Genomic DNA, 23,021 nt, shown 5'->3' on the forward strand with positions numbered 1-23,021 from the left:
TTTCCTTCTGTCCACGACCCCTCACTCCAGGCCATGTCCCTGCTTCTTGCCTTTTCACTTCCTCATGGTGCCACTGGTGACCAGAACTTTGTACTTTTGATGAAGTTCAACTTATTAACCTTACTTAGGTTTAGTGTCTTTTACGAAAACTCGTTTCCTTGTAGAAGTCTGATAATCTTTTCTAAGATAATCTCATCACCCACAGGGGGTCTTCCTGTAAGAATTCACTAGCAGCCACACTGATGGTAATGATGACAGAAACAACAGACACTGTTTATTGAGCTTACACAATAGTCCAGGAGTCTACATGTACCAGACTCATTTAGTCACGACAGCAGTACTAGGTAGTGTGATTACCCCATTTCACAAATAATGCACAGAGGTAAAAGCTAACTTGCCCAGTGTTTCACAGGGAGTCAGAGGTGGGATGATGATGATGACCGGTAGGGTATGTACCATGATGAAAGGCTTCGCACTTAGGTTATACTAGCCACTATTCCCCAGGATGAATCTGAAGTGAGACCGAAAGGTACTGGAAACCTTTGATGCATCCATTAAACTAACCCATCCAGTGAAAAAACTGTCTATGCTGAGTATGTTGTAATCATAGAGGAAAATGATTTCTCCAGTCTCCACATTTGCTTCTAGCATGACTATCCTGATATTTTGTAAGAGTGACCAATGAAGACTTTCTTACGTTAAATCATCTCACAAATTTTCCTTATGCTGTAGAAGAAATGAATGCTGTTTGGAGGCCTCCGAATGTTCTTTGTATTGAAAAGGTGTGTCAGCACTGTGAATTCTCTGGTTTACATGGCTGCATGCGTTCCCACAGTCCTTACACTCCCGGGGTTTCTCACTGGCATGGATTTTCTGATGCTGTGTAAGCTGATGGCCGTGACTAAAGGCTTTACCACATTCTTTACACTCATAGGGTTTCTCCCCTGTATGAATTCTCTCGTGTTTCACAAGGCTTGACCCGTAAATAAAGGCCTTTCCACATTCCTTACATTTATAAGGTGTCTCACCAGTGTGAATTCTCTCATGCTGAGTAAGGTGATAGCCACAATTAAAGGCCTTCCCACATTCTGTGCATTTGTATGGCTTCTCACCAGTATGGATCCTTTCGTGTTTAACCAGGCTGGAACCCCAGCGAAAGGCCTTCCCACACTCCTTACATTCATGGGGCTTCTCACCAGTGTGAATTTTCTGATGCTGCGTGAGGTAATTGACGCGCGTAAAGGCCTTCCCACATTCTTGACATTCATAGGGCTTCTCCCCCGTGTGAATTCGTTTATGTTGAGCGAGGCTTGAGCCACAAATAAAGGCCTTCCCACAGTCTTTACATTCATAGGGCTTATCGCCACTGTGAATTCTCTTGTGCTGAATTAGTTTATACACACGGCTAAAGGTCTTCCCACAGTCTTTACATTCATAGTCTTTCTCGCCAGTGTGAAACCTCTGATGTTGAGTGAGCTCGTCACCACGGCGAAAGGCCTTCCCACAGTCTTTACACTCATAGGGCTTCTCACCCGTATGGATTCTCTTATGAATAACGAGGCTCGAACCCCACCGAAAGGCCTTCCCACAGTCCTTACACTCATAAGGTTTCTCACCAGTGTGAATTTTCTGATGCTGAGTAAGTTGATTGCCCCACCGAAAGGCCTTTTTACATTCTTTACACTCGTAGGGTTTCTCACCAGTGTGGATTTTCTGATGTTGAGTGAGCTGGTAGCCACGACTAAAGGCCTTCCCACATTCCTTACACTCATAGGAATTCTCCCTGTTATGAAGCTTCTGATGGGGTCTCGCAGGTGTATGTTCTCTGTCAGCGGGCATTTTCACATAGTTGATTTTCACTTGGTTGAAATATCCCTCTGGAGGGCCGTGCGTTCCTTCCAACTGACCTTCACACATCCAGTCAAGGCCAAGGGACTTACTTCTGCCATTGGAGCTCCATTTAGAAAAGCGTATGTCATAAAGACCCTTCTCTGTGGGCAAATTCTTGGTCTCATATGGCGACTCCAAGTCTACAAGAAAAAGAGAAAACAAATCAACTACACACCCAAACTTCCCTAGTAGAGTAAATATGAATCAACTAGAGCCTTGTTCGGACCACAGTGTTTCATGAGGAAACACTGGAGACTGGCTAGCAGCCCCACCACTTCCTGTCAGCTGACACAACTAAATCTCGAAAATGAAGACAAAAAAGCACTGTTTGTAGGTATTGTGATGACATACCTGGGAAACCCAGGAAAAGCAAATTTCTAACCACCTAAAAGTCAAAAGCATAAAGACTTCAAAAAAGAGAGGATGCCCAGCCAGTGTGGGGTGTGGCTCAGTGGTTGAGTGTCAACCCATGCACCAAGAGGTCACCAGTTCGATTCCTGGTCAGGGCACATGCCCAGGTTGTCGGCCCAATTCCCAGTGGGGGGCATGCAGGAGGGGGCCAATCGATGTTCTCTCTCATCAATGTTTCTCTTTCTCTAAAATCAATAAAGAAAAATAAAAAAGAGAGAGAGAGGAATAGAGAACAGACAGGCAAGAAACAGGTCTTATTTTAACTTCTGAAGGCCTTATCCCTGGAGGCAAGTAGACCGTGGTAGCTGACAGGATGGATTCTGGGCTGGAATTCTTACATTCAGTTCTTGCTTCTGCCCTCTGTCTGCCATGTCCTCTGTGCCCCAGCACACTCACCTACATGTCCGACTGAGTCATCGTTCCTCTCTCATAAAAGTGCAAGAATGACATGAAATGTATTTCTATACACACAGAGCCTAGAACAGTGCCTGGTATACAGTCAGCACAGTATTAGCTGTAAATATTATGGTTGTTATTTTACTAACAAAAAAATAAAAAAAGTTCCTAAGACAATTAACAAGATTGTATCACCTAATATTTAGTTCAAAGTTCATGGATTTATCACTTTCGACCTCACTTTGGGTATAATGTGCCAGAAATGGAATATGCTCAGTTTGGTTTTATGCAAATTCTGTTCATTCAATCCACTTCTACAGAGAAATCAAGTCACCCCAAAGAAACTCAGGCATTTTGGGTATAAACATACTATCAGATAAAGCTTGGTTTTCTTGAAGACGGTTGTGAAATGAATATTCCAGAATTCTAAGTCATCCTTTGCTCATGAAGAAAGTGGTAACTACAGGAAGGGCCAGACGAAGGTGGGAAGATCACTGATGGATGACAAGGGGAAAGTGCGTAACCCACTTCCAGCTCGACCAAGCTCAAAGCATTCCCTGGGAACAGGAAGATTCAACTTGTTTCTTGAAACACGGTCCTAAAATCCCCAGTGGACGGAGCTGACATTTGAGGGAGCACAAAGTTACATGACGCAGGGAACCCACCCAGTGAGACCAAGTTACTGTAGTTCTCCAGCATCACGTCCCAGTACAGGTCCCTCTGCGTCGAGTCCAGGCAGGCCCACTCCTCCTGAGAGAAGTCAATGGCCACATCTGAGAACGTCACCAGGCCCTGTGAACACAAACCCACATGTCTGATGAAACGGGAGGGCACAGTTTCAAGACGAAGGAGAGGAGAGGAGGGCATGGAGTGGGTGGAGTGAATACAGCGTGTTCACTGAAAGCCTGTGATAAGGCAGGGGACAGCAAGGACGTGGCTGGGACAAGCGGAATCCTCCATATTAATGCAGAGAAAGCCAGCTACACCTGTGGAATTCTTCCGCACGCCAACCTGCCGGAGCTTAAACACAATCTGTTCCGCTCACTCCCGTGCCCAGAGCTGGCCACGTGCCTGCCTCAATTCTCTCATTCTCAGCCGGTGTGGATTTCTAGGGCGTACTTTGCCCTTTGAAGGGAAAGAAAAGAATCCCTTTGGTTTTGTTTCGGAAACATAACAATCTCTTATCTTCAAAAATAGGGTTGGCATGTCTGAATGTTTTCAAGCGTCAAGTTCACAATTTTGCCAGGTATTTTAGAGAGGGAGGGAGAGAAAAACAATGATTTGTTGTTCCACGTATTTATGCATTCATTGGTTGTTTCTTGTATGTCCCCTGACTGGGGATCGAACCCACAACTTTGCCATATGGGAACCATGCTCTAACTGACTGAGCTACCCAGCCAGGACAACAAGTTACCTTTTAAGCAGTCTTCCTTTGTTTTCTTTTTATCTTCATGTAGAGAGAGAGGCAGAGAAAGAGAAGCATCTGCATGAGAGGGACACATCGACTTGGTTGCCTCCTGCACGACTCCGACCAGGGTCGGGGATAAACTGCAATCTAGGTACGTGCCCTTGGCTGGAATCGAACCTGGGACTCATTGGTCCACGGGCTGATGCTCTACTGCTGAGCCAAACCGGCCAGGGCTAAGCAGTCTTCCTTTGTAATGATGAAAACATTTTAAAAATTCCATCACATGGATGAATTAGACTTAATTATTATAACTACACACTTGGGTTGGACAAAAGGACTAAGGCTTTCCCCAGTTCCAGGAGCATGTGCTCATCTAGTCCTCTGTACTGGGCGCTCTCACCTGTGACCACCCCCTGCCCGTCTTTTGCTCCTGATTTAGCGGATGCAGGTATCAAATGGTGCAGAGGCAGAGGCTGGGCAGTTCTGTTCAACAACAAAGTGACCTCTTGGGTGCCCTGCCTAGGTGGCTCTGTTGGCTGCAGCGTCCTCCTGTACACCAATAGGTTGTGGGTTTGATTCCTTGTCAGAGCACATGCACAGGTTGTGGGCCCGATCCCCAGTGGGGGGCATGCAGGAGGTGGCCAACTGATGTTCTCTCTCATCAATGTTTCCACTTCTCTCTCTGAAATCAATAAAGAGCCTGGCCAGTGTGGCTCAGGGAACTGAGCGTAGTCCCAGAGACTGAGAGGTCCTGGTTCAATTTCCAGTCCGGGCACATGCCTGGGTTTCCGGCTCGATCCCCAGTAGGGGGCGTGCAGGAGGCAGCTGATGGATGTTTGTCTCACATCAATGTTTCTCTCTCTCTCTCTCTTCCACTCTATCTAAAAAAAATCAATAAAAACATATTGAAGTCAATAAAGAAAAAAAATTAAAAATAGCCACAGAACCTAAATATCACATTTCAAGAAGGAAAGAAATACACACTTACGTGGGCCATGTTTTAGAATAAAAAACTGATGAGTCGTCCGAGGCTTTCCTTTCCTGGAGACGCGGAGTCCAGAGCAGTCAGAGCTAGACGGGGAGAGACAGGCATTCAAGTCAGCGCACCTTGGTTCCCCAAATGACTCACGCATGCAACCTTCTTTTTTTTTGTTAATCTTTTTTTTCCTTTATTTTTTTATCCTCACCTGAGGACATTTTTGCATGTATCTTCAGATAGAGCGGGAGGGAGAGGGGGAGGAACAGAGACACAGAAACATCCGTGTCAGAGAGACACATTGAGTGGTTGCCACCCACACGACCCCAACCGGAGTCCGGGACAAATGCAACCAAGGTACGTGCCCTTAGCAGAAACCAAACCCAGGACTCTCTGGTCTGCGGGCCTACACTCTAATGGCTGAGCCAAACTGGCCAGGGCTAATCTTTTTTTTCTTTATTGATTTTTAGAGAGCAAGGGAGAGGGAGAGACAGAAACATCAATGAGAGAGAACATCGACTGGCCGCCTCCTGTATGCCCCTCACTGGGGACTTGGCCCACAACGTGAGCATGTGCCCTGACCGGGAATTGAACCGGTGACCTCCTGGTGCACAGTGGACGCTCCACCACTGAGCCACACCAGCCAGGCTCATACAACCTTTTGCTCCTCCATCTTTGCTTCCAAAGAACTGCCAGCTCCTTCCCGAACACCCACACAGACACTGACGCATCAGCAAAAATTAAAAGGGGAAAAAAACAAGCTCTCCTCCAAACTCCATGAAACCCAGTGGTACAGAACAGAACTGAGAAGTTTTTATTTATTTTTTGCCTTGGAGTCAGACCGACATTTTAGCAGGAAGACTTCTGGCCAGCTCCCTGTTAGGAAGTATTAAGAATTTGGCCTTGAGCCCTGGCCAGTTTGGCTCAGCAGTTAGAGCGTCGGCCTGCGGTCCGGAGAGACCCGGGTTCGGTTCCCGCTAAGGGCACGTACTTCGGTTGCAGTTTGTCCCCGGCCCTGGTTGGTCGTGCGGGTGGCAGCCACTCGATGTGTCCCTTCACGTCGATGTTTCTCTCTCTCTCTCCCTTCCTCTCTCTCCCTCCCACTCTATCTGTACAAAAAAAAAAAAAGGAAAAATATCCTCAGGTGAGGATAAAAAATAAAAAATAAAAAAAAGAAGAAGAATTTGGCCTTGAGCAAAGAGAGGTCTGGCCTTTGTCCTTAGCTTCTGAGAGGTAATCTGCATCATACTTGATAGGAAGGTCTTTGTTTTGGGTACCAGCTGGCCTACTGCATCTCAGGGTGGGGCTTGGATACCCAACAGTCTCAGGGCTGGCCATACCCAACAGTCCTAGGATGGAAAGTCATCATGTAAAGGACAAACACATGACCTTGCCCCCTGGATTTTTAAGGGAATGGCAAGAATAATATGCTAATAGATAACCACTGCATTGTATAGATAACCATTGCTTTGTGTACACAGAAACTAATTGTTCCCTCAAGCATAACAGCTAACTGCAAATATCTGCTTCAGTAGTGCTTGCTTGCTTGCATACCCTAATCCAAATTCCTTAACAGGGGCTAAGACAACTATATAAGCAACCCACCCCCTGAGCTCTGGGCTGCTCTCTCCTCTAAGTAGGATGGGGCAATCGCCGCGAGGCTAATAAAGCTCTCTTAATTTGAACCCAGTTTGGAGTCTGAGTCTGGTCTGTCTTGTTGGTCTACAACAATCACGCTAGAAGGACCAACCAGGTGATTTGAGATGGGGGTTTTGGGTCATGGGGCATCGGTTGACCTGGAGGCTGAGGTTAACATCTGAGCTAAGAATCAATCAATCATGTCTCTCTATATATTTTTTAAAAATGTTTTTATTCATTTTTTAGAGAGAGAGGAAGAGGTAGAGGGAGAGAAACATTGATGTAAGAGAGATACATCTATCGGCTACTTCCTGCACAACCCCTACTGGGGATCCAGCCCGCAACCTGGGCATGTGCCCTGACCAGGAATCTAACTGGGACCTCACAGTTCATGGGACGACGCTCAATCCACTGAGCCACACCAGCCAGGCCATCAATCATGTTTATATATCTTTAAAAAAATTTTTTTTTCTTTATTGATTTTACTGAGAGAGGAAAGGAAAGGGAGAGATAGAAACATCCATGAAAGAGAACATCGACTGGCCAACTCCTGCATGCCCCACCCCCCCGGGGATTTGGCCCACAACCTGGGCATGTCTATATATCTGTACCATCAGTCAGTCACATGCCTACATGATGAAGCCCCAGTAAACTCTGGACACTGGCGCCCGGGTGAGTGTCCCTGGTTGGCGATGCTCCAAGTGTAGTCACATGGTGATGTCAGCAGAATAAGGAATTTGACTCCCTGGGGAGACGGCCCTGGAGCTCATGGTGTGAACCCCCACACCCTGTTTCATGTACCTGTTTCCTTGGCTGATGCTAATCTGTCCCCTTTCCCTGTAAATGACACCCAAGTAGCACAGCTCCCAGTGATTTCTGGGAGTCCTTCTAGTCCTGAATCATTGAACCTGAAGCTGGTTTCAGAAAACTCCCAACCTGTAGTTGGTGTCAAAACTGAGGGTGGTCTTGGGTGGAGGCTGTGCCCTCAAACCTCCCAGGATGGCTAACTCTGTGCAGGGGGACTGTGGTCTGGACCTGAGTGGGTGTATTTAGGGTGCTTAGCCTCACTCTGAGTCCATCCTGCTCCCTCCAGCCACACCATCCCTCCAAAGTCTGGAGGGACTGCGTCATCCGAAACTGAATCTCTTGGGGCTTCTAAATAGGGTGGTGGGGTCAGGACATGGCAGGTGGACAGGAAGGAGGAGGAAATGCCCAGGAAGTGTCAGTACTCTGCGTCCAGCAAAGCTGACCACGTAAACACGCAGATTATCAATAGAGAACACTGATGTTAGTGGTTTCAGTGCAAAACCTGGAGGCATACTTAGACACGAAAAATATTTCAGATACATCGTCAGTAAGAAAATCAGGTCACAAAGCAAGATGATACATTTGTGAAATTCTATATACGAGTATATATACACTCATGGTGTGTGTAATATGTGTGTGTGTGTATATATATGTGATATATGTTTGTGTATATATACACACACACACAATATATGAATACACACACGGACAAACAAGTTGTAAGACACCAACAGAAAGATATTAAAGTAGAAACAGAGGAACAGAAGCAAACACCCTGGAAAGTTCTAGATCCCCTTGCACGGACATGTTAAGGGGTGTGAAGCTGCTACCCTTAAGCCTGCCTGCAAGTTCAGTCCTTGGCTGGATTTGCGGTGTCCCCACATCCCCTAACTGCTGACATGGCTCGGGTTTCTGGAATTTTGGCATGTGCCAGGCAGAGGGTGCCGAGGTGACGAGGGCCCGATAAAAACCGGGGCGCCCAGGCTGTGGGCTTCCCCGTAGACGACACCACATCTGTTGTGGGAACTGGATGGCGGAGGAGTAATGCACGTCCTGTGGGCTTGCGCCGCGATCCTCTGGGTGTTTCCTGGGCGCCTCTCCCTCCGCCGATCCTATGGGTACCCTCTCACTGTAATCAATCTTAGCCACGACTAGGGCGATGGGTGGAATCCCGAGGCCAGAGCATCAGCTGGTGGCCTTGGGGACCCCAACACACCCTTTGATCATGAGTTTCTTTTTTTTGTAAGTATATCTCACTGGGTATTGTAATTATAGCCACGCATTGGGTTGACATATAAATGTGTGTGCATTTCTTTCTTTTAAATTTCTTTTATTTTAAAATATGTTTTTATTAACTTTTTAGAGAGAAAGGGAGAGAGAGAGAAACATCGATGTGAGAGAGAAACATCCATCAGCCGCCTCCTGCCCGCCCCCCATCGGGGACCCAGTCCACAACCTGGGCAAGGGCCCTGACTGGGAATCAAACCAGGACCTCTCAGTACATGGGGCGATGCTCAATCCACCGAATCACACCGGCTGAGCTCTTTTAAATTTATTAAGAAGCAGTTAAGACTCTCAAAAGACAGAGAAACTTTCTTTAAAAAGAAAAGTTTCTTCTTGAACTTGTGGGAAAAGCTCAGGATATATTAATTTTGGATTATTTTGCTAAATAACTTTTCCTTGTTTACTTTCACTTCCTAATACCTAACCCAAGGCTTTGATGTCTATGCACGCCCACATACGCTGGCGTAGTGGATGGACACCGTGACCACAATTCTGAGTGATGCCCTGGCTACGGGCAGTTGTCCCGATGCTGCCCAGTTTTACGTCCTGATGGCAGTGGGCACTATACTTCTGAACTGGTCCCTTCAGCCATGGTGTCCTGCAGACAACTGCTAAACCAGCTGACCCTGTTAGGCTTCACTTTGCCCCAAACATTAGAAAACATATGTAAGGTACGAAACACAGAAAGGAAGTCCTGTTGCTCTGCACACAGAGCCCGTGCAGTCAGGTTGACTTGGTCATGACCCGACGTCAATGGCTCCAGTGAGAACGATGCCCGTTCCTAGCACCCGTGAGGGCGCATCACCTGCCATTCGCCACAGGCCGTGACCACAGGCTGCCGGGTGCTTCTTCTACTCCGAGGTACCCTTCCTTGCCGGATTACAAGCAATGGGCAGGTAACTGTCCTTCCAGTCGTCCCCAGCACTAATACCACAGGGTCAGGCACATCACAGGCACTTAACAGAAGTATGATTTCAACTCAAAACTTCCGTTTTTGGAAGGTATCCCAAGGAAGAAGCTATTATATATATGTATGCACAAGAATGTTGAGATTTTTTTAAAAAATGTTTTTATTGATTTTTTTTTTGAGAGAGAGGGGAAAAGAGAGAGAAACATCGATGAGAGAGAAACATTCATCGGGTGCCTTCTGCACACCCCCTATTGGGGATCGAGCCCACAACCTGATCTCGTGCCCTGACTGGGAATTGAACCCGGACCTCTCAGTCCATGGGACGACATTCAGTCCACTGAGCCACACTAGCTGGGTTGTTCAGACACTTTTTTTATGAGACAGATTTTTTTAAATTGAGGTAATTGTGATTCATGTGCAGTTATAAGTTATAGGAAATAATGCAAAGGGCCCTGGCCAGTTTGGCTCAGTTGGTTGGTCATCGTCCCACACACTGAAGGGTTTCAGGCTCAATCCCTGGTAGGGGGCACGCAGGAGGCGGCCGATCAATGTTTCTTTCTCACATGGGTATTTCTATCTCTCTCTCCCTTCCTCTCTAAAAAAAAAAATCAATAAAAACATATTTTAAAAAGTAAAAAATAAAATAAAAAGATATGTATAATGTGGAAGGAAAGGTCTTGCTGAAATTAAGAACACAGGTTCTGTGGTCTGACTTGCAGGATGTAAATCTGAGCTCTGACAGTTACTAACCTCAGTGTCTGTTCCCCAATAGGTAAGATTGGGGTAAAAACAGTACCTACCAGGTATGACTGTCACGACTATTAAGAGAATCTACATGAAACACAATAATATGTAACAATTATGTAATACAAGTTAGCTTTCATTATTGAAGATCAATAATGTCACACAGCCCTGGCCGGTCTGGCTCAATGGTTAGAGCATCAGCTCACAGACCAGAGAGTTCTGGGTCTGGTTCCCCCTAAGGGCATGTACCTCGGTTGCAGTTTGTCCTTGGCCCCCGTTGGAGTTGTGCGGATGGCAACCAGTCGATGTGTCTCTCTTACATCAATATTTCTCTCTCTCTCTTCCTCCCTCTCTGCCTCCCGCTCTATCTGAAGATAAATACAAAATATCCTCTGGCGAGGATAAATAAAAAAGAGTCACCGCTTATACATCAAGTTAGCAAAATCTCATTTGTGCTAATAAAAATAAAGGCAGAGCCCTGGTGGGTTTGGCTCAGCGGTTAGAGCATCGGCCTGCGGTCCGGGTTCGGTTCCCGCTAAGGGCATGTACCTCGGTTGCAGTTTGTCCCCAGTCCCTGTTGGGGTCGTGTGGGTGGCAGCCACTCGATGTGTCCATTTCACGTCGATGTTCTCCCTCTCTCTCTCTCCCTCCCGCTCCATCTGAACAAAAATGAAAAAATGTCCTCAGGTGAGGATTTAAAAAAGATAAAATAAAGGCAGAAAAAACAAACAAGGGAGAATATATATACACACATAATGTCTAAAGCAGGTTTTTCTCCACTTCTGCACTAGTCCTATCTTGGACCAGATCATTCTTTTATCTTTTATTCTTTTAAAGAAAGTCTGTCTTGCCCTGGCCGGTTTGGCTCAGCGGTTAGAGCATTGGCCTTCGGTCTGGAGAGACCCAGGTTCGGTTCCCGCTAAGGGCACGTACCTCAGTTGCAGTTTGTCCCTGGCCCTGGTTGGGTCGTGTGGGTGGCAACCACTCGATGTGTCCCTTTCATGTCAATGTTTCTCTCTCTCTCTCTCTCTCTCTCTCTCCCACTCTATCTGAATAAAATATCAAAAAATGTCCTCAGGTGAGGATAAAAAAAAAATTAAAAAAAAATAATAATAAAGAAAGTCTGTCTTTCTTGATGATTTGTTGCCATGGGATCCATTTCAAGTGACGTATCTCCAAACCTATAAGGGATAGGTATATGGGAGACTTTTTTTCAAAGCAAGAAGGGGACAGCTGGCCCACCTCTCTGCTCCCCACCCACACAGGTATAATGTGACCCTTGGCTAAGGTGGATTCCTTTTACAAACTACGATCTGCAAAGTCTGGCTCATTTACATGATCAGTTAGCAGAATTCAATGCTCTAGCAACAAAACCATACACATGCTTAGAGCAGGAGGGGAGGACTGGAAGCATACACACCGTAATATCAATAGTCATTCTCTGTGGACGGCACCGTCGTGGGTAAGTAATTTCAAGTTTCTTCTTTATGAGCTCCTTAGGAAATTGAGTTCTTTTGCAGCAGGCCTGTATAAATCCCTTTATAAGAAATACAACAGTCCCAAATTTTAAAAAATTTAATAAAGAAACAGAACAATTGTCTCCCAAGATGCCCACATCCTAATTCTGGAACTTGTGAATATGTTGCATTACATACCAAAGGGGAGTTAGGCTGCAGATGGACTTAAAGTCCCTAATCAGCTGACCTTAAAATGAGGAGGGTAATCAGCTGGGTCCAATGTAATCTCAAAAGTAAATGAGGGGTGTAAGAAGGAGAGAGAAAGATCTAATGACAGAAGCAGGGTCAGAGTACTGTGATGTGAGAAGACTTGTCTTTGCTGGCTTTGAAGATGGTGGAAGGCAAGCAGCCTTTGGAAGCTGGGAAATGCAGGAAAAGAAATACCCCCCAGAGCCTCTGAAAGAAAACGCAGCCTTGCCAACACCTTGGTTTCAGCCAGGTGAACCCCAATTTGGACTTCTGACCTCTAGGACTGTAAGATATCAAATCTGTGTGTTTTAAGCCACTAAATCTGTGGCAATATGTTACAACAGCAAAAGAAAGTGTAGCTCAGTGGGCTGAGCATTGCCCCAAGCACTGACAGGTCGCCGGTTTGATGTCAGGGCACTTGCCTAGGTTGTGGGATTGATCCCCAGTAGGGGGTGTGCAGGAAGCAGCAGATGGATGCTTCTCTCACCGATGTTTCGTTTTCCCTCTCAAAATATCAATAAAAACATATTAAAAAAAAAAAACGATACAAAGCCCAGTATTGAAAAAGCAGGTGATGCCCTGGCCAGTCTGGGTCAGCAGTTAGTGTCGGCCCACACACCAGAGAATCCTGGGTTCAGTTCCCACTAAGGGCATGTACCTAGGTTGCAGTTTGTCCCCGGCCCTGCTTAGGGTCGTGTGGGTGGCAACCAGTTGATGTGTCTTTCTCACATCGATGTTTCTCTCTCTCTTCCTCCCTCTTTCCTTCCTGCTCTATCTGAAGATTAATGAAAAAAAAAATGTCCTTGAGTGAGGATTAAAAAAAAAAAAAAAGCAGGTGACAAACCAATATTGCCTCCCTAATCTTTTTTTTTTATTGATTTTAGAGAGAGAGGAAGGGAAAGGGAGAGACAGAAACATTGATGAGAGAGAACAATGATTGGCCGCCTCCTGCATGCCGCTACTGGGGATCAGGCCCACAACCTGGGCATGTGCCCTGACCAGGAATCCAACCGGCGACCTCTCAGTCCATGGGTTGATGCTCAGCCACTGAGCCACACCGGCTGGGTGCCTCCCTGATCTGAATATCCTTTTGCTGTGTCTCAGTAACACCACTGGATCCTGAGTGTAACAATGCAGCTAAGCACTGGGCAGACTGATTAGGGAAAGTGTGCAAAGCAGATAAAAGAGTGTTTGGTACAGGGAAGGTACTCAGTAAATGCCCCACCCCCTTCCTCCTTTACTGAATAATCAACTAAAATGTCATATTGAAAATACTTAGAAAGTTCTATTAAATAAAATTTCAAGCTAATTTAAATTTTTAATGAATGATATTGTTTATAATTGTGAGTATTGCTTAATATTATAACGCATGCATTTTTTCCTTCTTATGACTATTTCTTAACATCACTCTTCATAGCTCCATAATGCTGCATAAATGTGAATTTGGTGTGATTTACTTTAACCATTTCCATCACTCTGAATACTGACTGTGGTCAGGGTAACACTAATTGTGGTTTGGTTAACACAGTCTTTGGTTCTAGACCAAGGGTCTAATTTTGGGGAGCATGTCCACACTTGTGAATGCTATGAAGTTATAGATCTTTTCCTAGAAAGAAAGCCTTGTTTATGAACATACGAAACAAGTCTGTATACAATTGTCCTTGGAAAATGGTAAATGGAATTAAAGGAAGGCTAAGGATTCCCGTTCTTTTTCTTATTTCTTTTTTCTTTATTGATTTTAGAGAGGAAGGAAGAGGGAGAGATCGATAGAAACATCGATGAGCCCTGGCCGGTTTGGCTCAGTGGTTGGAGCGTTGGCCTGCGGTACAGAGAGACCCGGGTTCGGTTCCCGCTAAGGGCACGTACCTCGGTTGCAGTTTGTCCCCGGCCCTGGTTGGTCATGTGGGTGGCAGCCACTCGATGTGTCCCTTCACATCGATGTTTCTCTCTCTCTCTCTCTTCCTCTCTCTCTCTCCTGCTCTATCTGAACAAAAAATGGAAAAAATGTCCTCAGGTGAGGATAAAAAAAAAAAAAAAACATCGATGAGAGAGAACATCGACTAGCCGCCTCTTGCATGCCCCCCACTTGGGATTTGGCCCACAAACTGGGTATGTGCCCTGACCTGGAATTGAACCAGCAACCTCTTGGTGCATAGGTCGATGCTCAACTACTGAGCCACACCGGCAAGGCAGGATTCCTGTTCTATGTTCTGGTTCACTTGGAGAACTCTCAAGTACCCATTACAATGACCTTCATATGTATGTTGCTCCTGACCTATAGAATATCCAGACTTACCATACAGCAAAAACAGGATTTACTCAACACTTATACTCTAGGGCCTGTTCGAAGAGGCTTTACCTGTATTATCTCATCCTCATCACAACCTTATCTTTATAAAGCCCATGGAAAAAAGTGACCGACCCAGGCTCTAGAGCCAGAACCCATACCTAATATCAATTTCTTCTCACAGTTCATACAAGATGCAACTAAATAAGCTGAGACTGTCAGACCTCAAACAAGACTTGGCTAATATAACACATTTCTATATACTGATTACTGACAAAAAAATCCCTGCCTTTATGACAAAGACCTTTGCTCAAACCCCTCTCTCCAAAGCCTCATGAGGTTGTTTACTTTGTCACTTACTAAAACAATCAGCCCTGGCCAGTTTGGCTCAGCGGTTGAGCGTCAGCCTGCGGACCAGAGAGTCCCGGATTTGGTTCCCGCTAGGAGCACGTACCACCAAGAAAAAATAAAATAAAACAATCAAACCTTCTCCTTTCTTACTGTGCTCCGAAAACCAGGCCTGTGAAAGACCAAAGATGTCTAGTGTTGATTCCACCTAAAAATGGATATCCCCCTTACCAAGTCACACTCTAAAATAAAGCGCAAACACTAATCTCCCAGTAGTCATCTTCTGTACCATCAGATTCTTAGAAAAGAAGAGCACACAGCAGGAGTGAACAACTGGCCAGATGAGTAGGCGGAAGCTCATGGGAGAGGGTGGGCCAGTGAGGAGTACACTGGGGACTACACCTGCAGGGCCCTTCACGCCTCTTGGGAAGGAATTACTGGGATAGGTCACTGTTAGGGCGGACATTTCAGGCCAAGGAAAGCAAACAGTCTTAAGTTTTATAGCCAAATCATTTACTGAACAACAAGAAAAATAATTTGAACCTTGATTTTAAGATGTGTAATGATTCTTCTCCTCCTGGGGATACCTTTTCTGGAGGATGGCCGGCCTGAGGGAAAAAAAGAAGGACAACATGAGACACTGTGTCCTTTCTGGAGCACAGACTACAGCACAGCACACCCTCCAAGGCCACACCTGTCCCATGTCATATCTAAAACCAACCAGAGATAAGAGGGCAGTGGGGGAGTTAAACCTAAGAACTTATATGTACATATGCATAACCAATGGACACTGACAATAGTTTGGGGAAGGGGGGGCAGTGAGGAGAAGGGAATCAAGGGGGTGGTGACAGCTCTAATATTTTCAACAATAAAGATAAATTTAAAAAAACAACAACATGCCCTGGCCAGTTTGGCTCAGCGGTTGAGCACTGGCCTGCGGACCAGAGAGTCTGGGTTCGGTTCCCGCTAGGGGCACGTACCACAAACAAACAAACAAACAAACAAACAAATAAATAAATAAAAACAACAACAACCAGAAACAAGGGGGAACTCGGATCTGAATATTTCAGCGATTCCTTGAGACTGGGCTCTTAGTGACCTGGGTTTTGTCACTATGTAGCCGTCTACTCCCCCCAGCCTGCCAAGTCAGGGACCTCTGCCCAGCGAAACAGAAATCTTATTCCCGAGGCCTTGCCATCCTGTCACTCAGGTGGCCTCTACGAAGTGCACTTTACGCTCTAAATTTGCCATCTCAGGACGATGGGCCCATCTTTCAGTTATTTCCATTCCAGGGTTCAGGCTCTGACCTCCCTTTGGGGCCCCTGCGTCCGGGCAGGTTCCACAAGGCTGGAAGGGGAAGGCAGAGGGGCAGCAGAGGCAGCACAGCGCCAGGTCACACCGTCACACACGCCCCAGTGCTCCCTCGATCGTGGCCACACACCGAACCATCCGAGCACAATCCACGGCAGTCACAGTCGAACAATCGCACGGCCCTGCCACACACCCCCACAGGCACGTCCGTCACCGGCCCGGCCCTGACCACCCGCCAGAGGAGCAAAGGCCCATGTCGCAGCCACCGAGACGCTTCAGGGCCTGGCCACCCCCGCGGAGCTCACACGCAGGTAAGTCACACGGGGCAGAGTCTCCGGGTCCCACAGCCCCGCCGCGTCACCGCCAACGGGGACAGAGCCTGTCACCCTCGCCGACGCGCGCACGCACACCAGTCCCGGGGACGTGGCCGGGTCCTGACACTGGCAAACACGGACAAACACGGACAAACACGCGCACGCGCGCGCGCACTTCTCTCCGCAGCCACAGGCCGAGCCTCCGCTTCAGGCCTCCTCGCCCGGGGCGTCTCGCTCCCCGCCGTGCCCCGCCCTCACCCCGCTCCGGTTTCCTTCTCGGACGCTAACAACTTACCACTTGGGGCCCAACGACCAACAGGGCGTCGGGAGGGGGCGCAAGGGTGGAAGTTAACTCTGGCTGGTGTCCTGGGAAGCCGAAGACCAAAAGTCCCAGTGCGCAGGAAGCGCGTCTCCCAGCATGCAACTCGGAGCGCTCCTGATGACCCTGCCTCAGAGGCCTCTGGGAAATGTAGTCCAGAATCCGGGAACCCGCGGAGATGGACGCGTCCCATTTCCCCAGCATGCAACTCTACAAAGGCCCTCAGGCGCTTTGCCGCAGAGACTTGTGGGAAATGCAGTTCTCATCGTGAGGAGCCCTCAGGGCTGGAAGCCTGGCTTTCAGAAGGCATTTTGCCCCTCCCCCTAAAGAACCTGTGCCACCAGAATCCCGGGGGTGGGAGTAGGGGATGTACAGGGGTGGGCAAAAGTTGCTTTACAGTTGTTTCTGTGGAAAAATTATACAATAATTGATAACAATACAAGAAATCACAATTGTAAGCCTACTTTTGCCCCCGTCTGTATCACTGAGTCGCAGGATGGACAAATGTTGGGAGCCCTGCCTACGGTTCAGATTTCTCCTAGCATGAATGTAGGCCCACTGCTAAGGGAAACGTGCCACAAATTCCCGGGATATGTAGTTGTGGCAAAGAAGGAACCAGCAAAAGAACAGAAGGGAGTCCTGCGGTGATGACTGCTCCCCTCGTGCATTTCCGATCATTTCATAGGGGTAGCTAGATAGCAATCTGTGGGATGTTATTTTGGAATTACTGTTTACTCTTGAACTACATGGGTTTGAACTGGTAGGGTCCAGTAATACTGGGATTTTTTTTTTTTTTTTTCAATAAATGCAGTCAGCCCTTTATATCCGTGGATTTTGTATCCAGAGATTCAACCAACCAATTAAGAACAGTATTTTGATCTGGTTGGGAATTTGAGATGCCGAGGTCTGACTGCATGCATTATCCTACCTCTTTCTATATAAGGGCCTTGAGGACTTGGGCGTCCATGTATTTTGGTATCCGAAGGAGTCCTGCAACCTATTCCCCACTGATATCAAGAGCTGGCTGTTTAGTTTTTTTTGTTTTTTTTTGGGGGGGGGGTGTCAAAAGTTAGATTTTCAATTGCACAGGGGTTTGCATCCCTAACTCACTTTTTTTAGGGTTAAATGTAAAAAAAATTCCTAGTCCCCATCTATTATTAGGTAGTTAATTTTTAAGAATAAATGAGAATTTTCCCTTAGATCATTATTTACTTATTAAAATCCTGGTTTTCTAACTGACATTTGTTCTACATCCATTAACTGGTATGTTTTTTATAAAATAAGGCTTCCCCCTATAAAGTGGGACTATGTGGTTACATCTCACACTGATCCCATTGTGAAGGCAGGATGTTTGCCTCTTTAAACCTAAAGTAATCAGTTGTTTTACTCATTTATTCATTGGCATTTTTGTAAAAATTAATTCGAACTAAACTGAAGACAATTGCTGGAGAGCAAGATCTCGAATGCTTCAGTAATCAGTTGTTTTAAAAAGCACCTTCAATGTTGATAAATGTTTTTTTGCTTTTTCTTTTTAGATTATTGTTATGGTGCCATTGATTTTAATTGAATCAATTTACAGAAATCAGTATTCCTTATATTGGCCCAAATGTTCACAATAATAGTAATGATAATAATCTTTACAGCACCTTCTGCTTTCTTTTAAAAATTTTATCCTGTTCCCTTTTGATTTGATTCTATTAGTTACTGAAAATTTCCTTGCTTTCTGACCCAGCCAGCTCTCCCAGGCTCACCATTCTTTCTCTATTCCAAACGCAGAGCAGAGTCAGCTACTTCTCCAAAAAGGCCTGTTCCTTTTATTTGGAGATGACATTAGTGAACACAATCTGGGAGCTGATGGGTTGATACTGCTCCCAGAGTGGACAGAAGTAGGAAAGGAATGCCTGTCTTCCTGTTCATATTTTCAAATCAATTATTAACCTTATAGCATTTTTCTCTCAACTTGATTAACATTATTCCCTGTTCCCAACAACAGAAAGGAAATATCTTCAAAATAACAATGGTGATAGTACTATGCTGGTATAATTGAGGGAAAGCTGAAATGTTCTTTGTAATTCCTTTTGTCCTCAGAATGGCTCCCATATTAAGTATGTAAAGTCGAGACACTATGTTTGTGAGAGATGAACTATTTAAAAATGGTGTTGGACTAACAGGGTAGTTATTTGGAAAATGATCGAATTCATTCAATACCTCAAACTATGTCAAAATAAGGTACAAATGGATCAGAAATGTAAAGGTAAAAATAAAAACTCAAAGATGATTGGAATGTATTCCTATAATATGGAAATATGGAGATCCTAACTTTAACTAAAAATCCAGAAGTAAGCTGCTGAGCGCTAGTAACAAAGAGAAAATCTTAAGAGTAATGAGAGATAAATGACTCTAATTGAGGGGAACAACAATTTGATTAATGTCTGGCACTTCATTAAAAACAGTAAAAAGCCCTGGCCGGTTTGGCTCAGCGGTTAGAGCATCGGCCTGCGGTCCTGAGAGACCCGGGTTTGGTTCCCGCTAAGGGCGCGTACCTCGGTTGCAGTTTGTCCCCGGCCCTGGTTGGGTCGTGTGGGTGGCAGCCACTCGATGTGTCCCTTTCACATCGATGTTTCTCTCTCTCTCTCTGTCTCTCTCTCTCTTTTTTAAATAAAAAAATAAATAAAAAATAAAAAAAAAATAAAATGTGTTATAAATTACATCATTAAAATGTTCTCTTGAACTAGCATATGAAATCGTTTTTAACTATTATATTCACAAGTTTGGGATAATTAGATATTATTTTGCATTTGTAACCATGATCATCATTTCTTGTCATTTCTTGTACATGTTTATTGTTCTTAATAGATTTTGCTTTTGGAAACATGACTTGGCTTTATTGGAATCCAAAAAAAAAAAATGTTCTCTACCACACTAGAAATACTTTGAAATGCCTGAAACTTCTTCACATCATAATACACTTAAATCAATCATATCCAATCATATAATATAATTTCCAATACATTGTATGTTCCTTTGAAGAATAATTACAAAGTTTACTTTTTACCTCATTTTTAATTTAAATATTTATTCTTCACCCGAGGACATTTTTCCATTTTTTGTTCACATAGAGTGGGAGGGAGAGAGCGGGAGAAAGAGAAACATCGACGTGAAGGGGACACATCGAGTGGCTGCCACCCGCATGACCCAACCAGGGCCAGGGACAAACTGCACCCGAGGTATACGCCCTTAGTGGGAACCAAACCCGGGTCTCTCTGGACCGCGGGCCAACGCTCTAACCACTGAACCAAACCGGCCAGGGTTTTGTTTTTTTTTACCTCTTTTTCACTTTCGTATTTCTGAATGTTCTGACAGGTTTGGGTACCTAAGCCTCTAATATATACTTCAAAGATACGATTGGATTTACTTTTGCCTCAACAATAATTTGCGACATTCTGTAGTGGGGTATATTCTATGTATAAGCCCAAAAGAGTATGAAGTAAATTAATCAAATATCCAAGAACTTTTACCTCCCTTAATAATTCTCATTGCAGGATCTACTAGTCAGCATCTATTATTGAGCACATTTTCCTGTGGAAGATTCCATCTATAGAGAAATACAAGACAATCTGTGTGTAGTGGGCATAACCTGGGGAGAGTGAGTTTAGGACTGGATGTCTGGAGACTCAGGAACAGGACAAGGGTTTTTCGCATGTTTAGGTCAAGACCAATTAATTTCCCTAACTTACAATCTATTTGAGTCTAACCATTTAACTACTTAAATAATAAAACCTCACTGAAGTATTAGGGTAAAAACAGTTTGCAATGTCAAAACTCAAATTACGTCTGAAAACAGGATGCCCCTTCTTGGAAAGATATGTATAGATATGCTATTGTTGATCCAACACTTTCCAGGGCCATCTTCAGATTCTACACAGCAAAGCAAGTAGTAGACATTAACTTGCACATTTTAAGTTAAAAATTAGTGCTATAAGTGATGCTACTGAAAATTCAGAAACCGGCACAGTTTCCTTTTATTTTTCATATAAGGCAATAAACATCCTCACCACATGTCTGCATGAGGCAGTGACAGAACACAAAAAAAGGTTCTTTTGAGGTGAACCTATTGGGAAAGGGTGGAACTTAGAGATGGGTACGAGGCTCTGCACCATCAGCAAAGTGGTCCATAAGACCTGTGTAGCGGCCCAATAGGGATGCCCCTGGACCACCATGTAACTCAGCTTCTACAGACAACACACAGTGATGTGTTCATGTTCACAAAGGCCCAAGAACCCATGGAAAAGACCGATGGAAGAAGCATTCTTTGCTTGATTTTATGAAAGCACTTACAGAAAAAGGTCAGGACTTTTCAACCTCATAAAATATTTATCATTTGTACCACAATGGAAAGTTCACAGTTAAAACTAAGTAATAGAAAAGTTTTTCTTTAATTATATAATTTGGCTTAAAATGTATACTGAAGCCCTGGCTGGTTTGGCTCAGCGGTTGGCCTGCGGTCCAGAGAGACCCAGGTTCAGTTCCCACTAAGGGCATGTACCTCAGTTGCAGTTTGTCCCCAGCCCTGGTTGGTCATGCGGGTGGCAGCCAGTCAATGTGTCCCTTTCACGTCGATGTTCCTCTCTCTCTCTCTCTCTGTTCCTCTCTCTCTACCTGAACAAAAAATGGAAAAATATCCTCGGGTGAGGATAAAAAAAAAAACATAAAATGTATACTGAAGGGTAAAGTAAAAACAACAACAAATCCCCTTATTGGCACAGACAGTATAAAGGAAATTAGCAGAGGTAACTCAGGGTGTGGGCAGGCAGAAAAGGGTAAAGGGAGGATAAATGTGAATGGAAAGACACTTCTCATGGTAAACACACAGTACAATATTGCGACAATGTCATATAGAATACTACATTAAACTCATAACTTTATTAACCAATGTCACTCCAAAGCATTCAACAAAAATTTAAAAAACTTTAAATGTATAATCCAATTTTTAAACTAACCATTTTTTTTCCAGTGTACATGTATTGCACAAAGGCTGTGGTGTTCAGTTAGGGACCCTTATTCAGAAGGTGTTTTAAATAAAAACAGTTAGAATTTAGCCAATGCATAGTAGCTACAGGGAAGCTAAATGTAAGAACTTGACATACAAATCTCTGAGATAAAAACATAGGGTTAAATCTTCATGACCTTGAATTTGCCAGTAGATTATTTTAGATATAACAACAATAAAAGTCAAAGATGAAATAAGATAAATTAAATCTTCATCAAAATTTATGCTTTTTGCTCAGGACACTATCACAAAGTAAAAATACAATCTATCAAACAGGAGAAAATAATAGCAAATCAAAGATTTTGTAAGGGTCTCGTATCCTTAATATTTGACAAATTCATACAACCCATTAACAAAAAACAAAGAATACAAATAACAAAGGGTCCATTCTCCCTTTATGTTCATTGATATTTACTTTCTGCGTTCAGATGTTTGCTACACAAATGTTTGCAAGAGAGAGACAGAAACATCGATGTGGTAGAGCATTTGTAAAGTTCCTCTCCAGTATATATTATTTTCTCACATACAATAAGGCATGAATGTCATTTAAAAGCTTTGACATATGGTTTACACATGAAAGTCTTCTGTCCACTATAATTTGTGTCATGCCACATAGGGTATGTTATAAAAGTTTGGCCACATTTTCCACATTTATAAGGCTCCTGTCGAGAATGAGCCTTTTTGATGATTTGATGATTACTAAGGTGTAAATGGAAAAACAAGGTTTTTCCAAATACAGTATTTCTCCACTAGGAATAATCTAATGATGATTAAATTGTGAAGAGTGATTAAATGTACATTATGTACATTTGTAACGTGCATTACAGTGAATTCTCTGGTATTTAGTAACTTCTGGGGACGACAGGCTAGAGGCTTTCCTACATTTTTGACACTTGTAACATTTCTCTAGAATGAAATATCTGGTGTCTAGTAAGATTCCACTGCCAGTGAGAGGCTTTAGCATATTCTGACATCTGTATCTCTCTCCAGTATGAACACACTCATATACAGTGAGACATGCATGGCATTCAATTTGTTCAATTGTACACATTCCTAATGCTTCTTTCCAGTATAAATTTTGTGTGCTGATAAAAGACTTTACCACACTCCTTGCATCTGTAAGATTTATCTCCAGTATGAACTTTTCTAACGTTGCATATGTTCTGAACACTCATTAAAGGCTCTGTCACAGTTTCTACATTCATAAGGCTTACCTCTGTGA

At 44.3% G+C, this 23,021-nt stretch overlaps 1 protein-coding gene across 8 annotated transcripts; it reads right to left on the reverse strand.

Annotated features, from left to right (window-relative positions):
* Positions 1 to 259: 259 nt before the first annotated feature.
* On the reverse strand, positions 260 to 17,148 carry ZNF331 (zinc finger protein 331). 8 transcript variants are annotated; one of them, XM_036274040.1, is made up of 6 exons: positions 16,726 to 17,148; positions 15,349 to 15,413; positions 11,885 to 12,001; positions 5,094 to 5,176; positions 3,363 to 3,489; positions 260 to 2,030 (listed from the first exon to the last, which is right to left on the reverse strand). In XM_036274040.1, the coding sequence occupies exons 4-6, from the start codon at positions 5,100 to 5,102 to the stop codon at positions 709 to 711; spliced, it is 1,458 nt and encodes a 485-aa protein (XP_036129933.1). In that variant the 5' UTR covers positions 5,103 to 5,176; positions 11,885 to 12,001; positions 15,349 to 15,413; positions 16,726 to 17,148; the 3' UTR covers positions 260 to 708. The 8 variants fall into 8 exon arrangements, with proteins under 8 accessions (XP_036129933.1, XP_036129937.1, XP_036129936.1 ...); XM_036274044.1 differs by lacking the exon at positions 16,726 to 17,148 and adding an exon at positions 16,422 to 16,565; XM_036274043.1 differs by lacking the exon at positions 16,726 to 17,148 and adding an exon at positions 16,247 to 16,565.
* Positions 17,149 to 23,021: the final 5,873 nt, after the last annotated feature.

The sequence above is a fragment of the Molossus molossus genome, unplaced genomic scaffold (genome assembly GCF_014108415.1).
Source record: "Molossus molossus isolate mMolMol1 unplaced genomic scaffold, mMolMol1.p scaffold_m16_p_21, whole genome shotgun sequence".
Taxonomy (NCBI): Eukaryota; Metazoa; Chordata; class Mammalia; order Chiroptera; family Molossidae; genus Molossus; species Molossus molossus.

What these genes read in the sequence shown, in the direction of transcription:
- ZNF331 (XM_036274045.1), bottom strand. An exon ending in CAGTAACTTGGTCTCACTGG is followed by an intron (nt 2,031 to 3,362) that starts GTGGGTTCCCTG and finishes TTTTTCTTGTAG; the next exon opens with ACTTGGAGTCGCCATATGAG.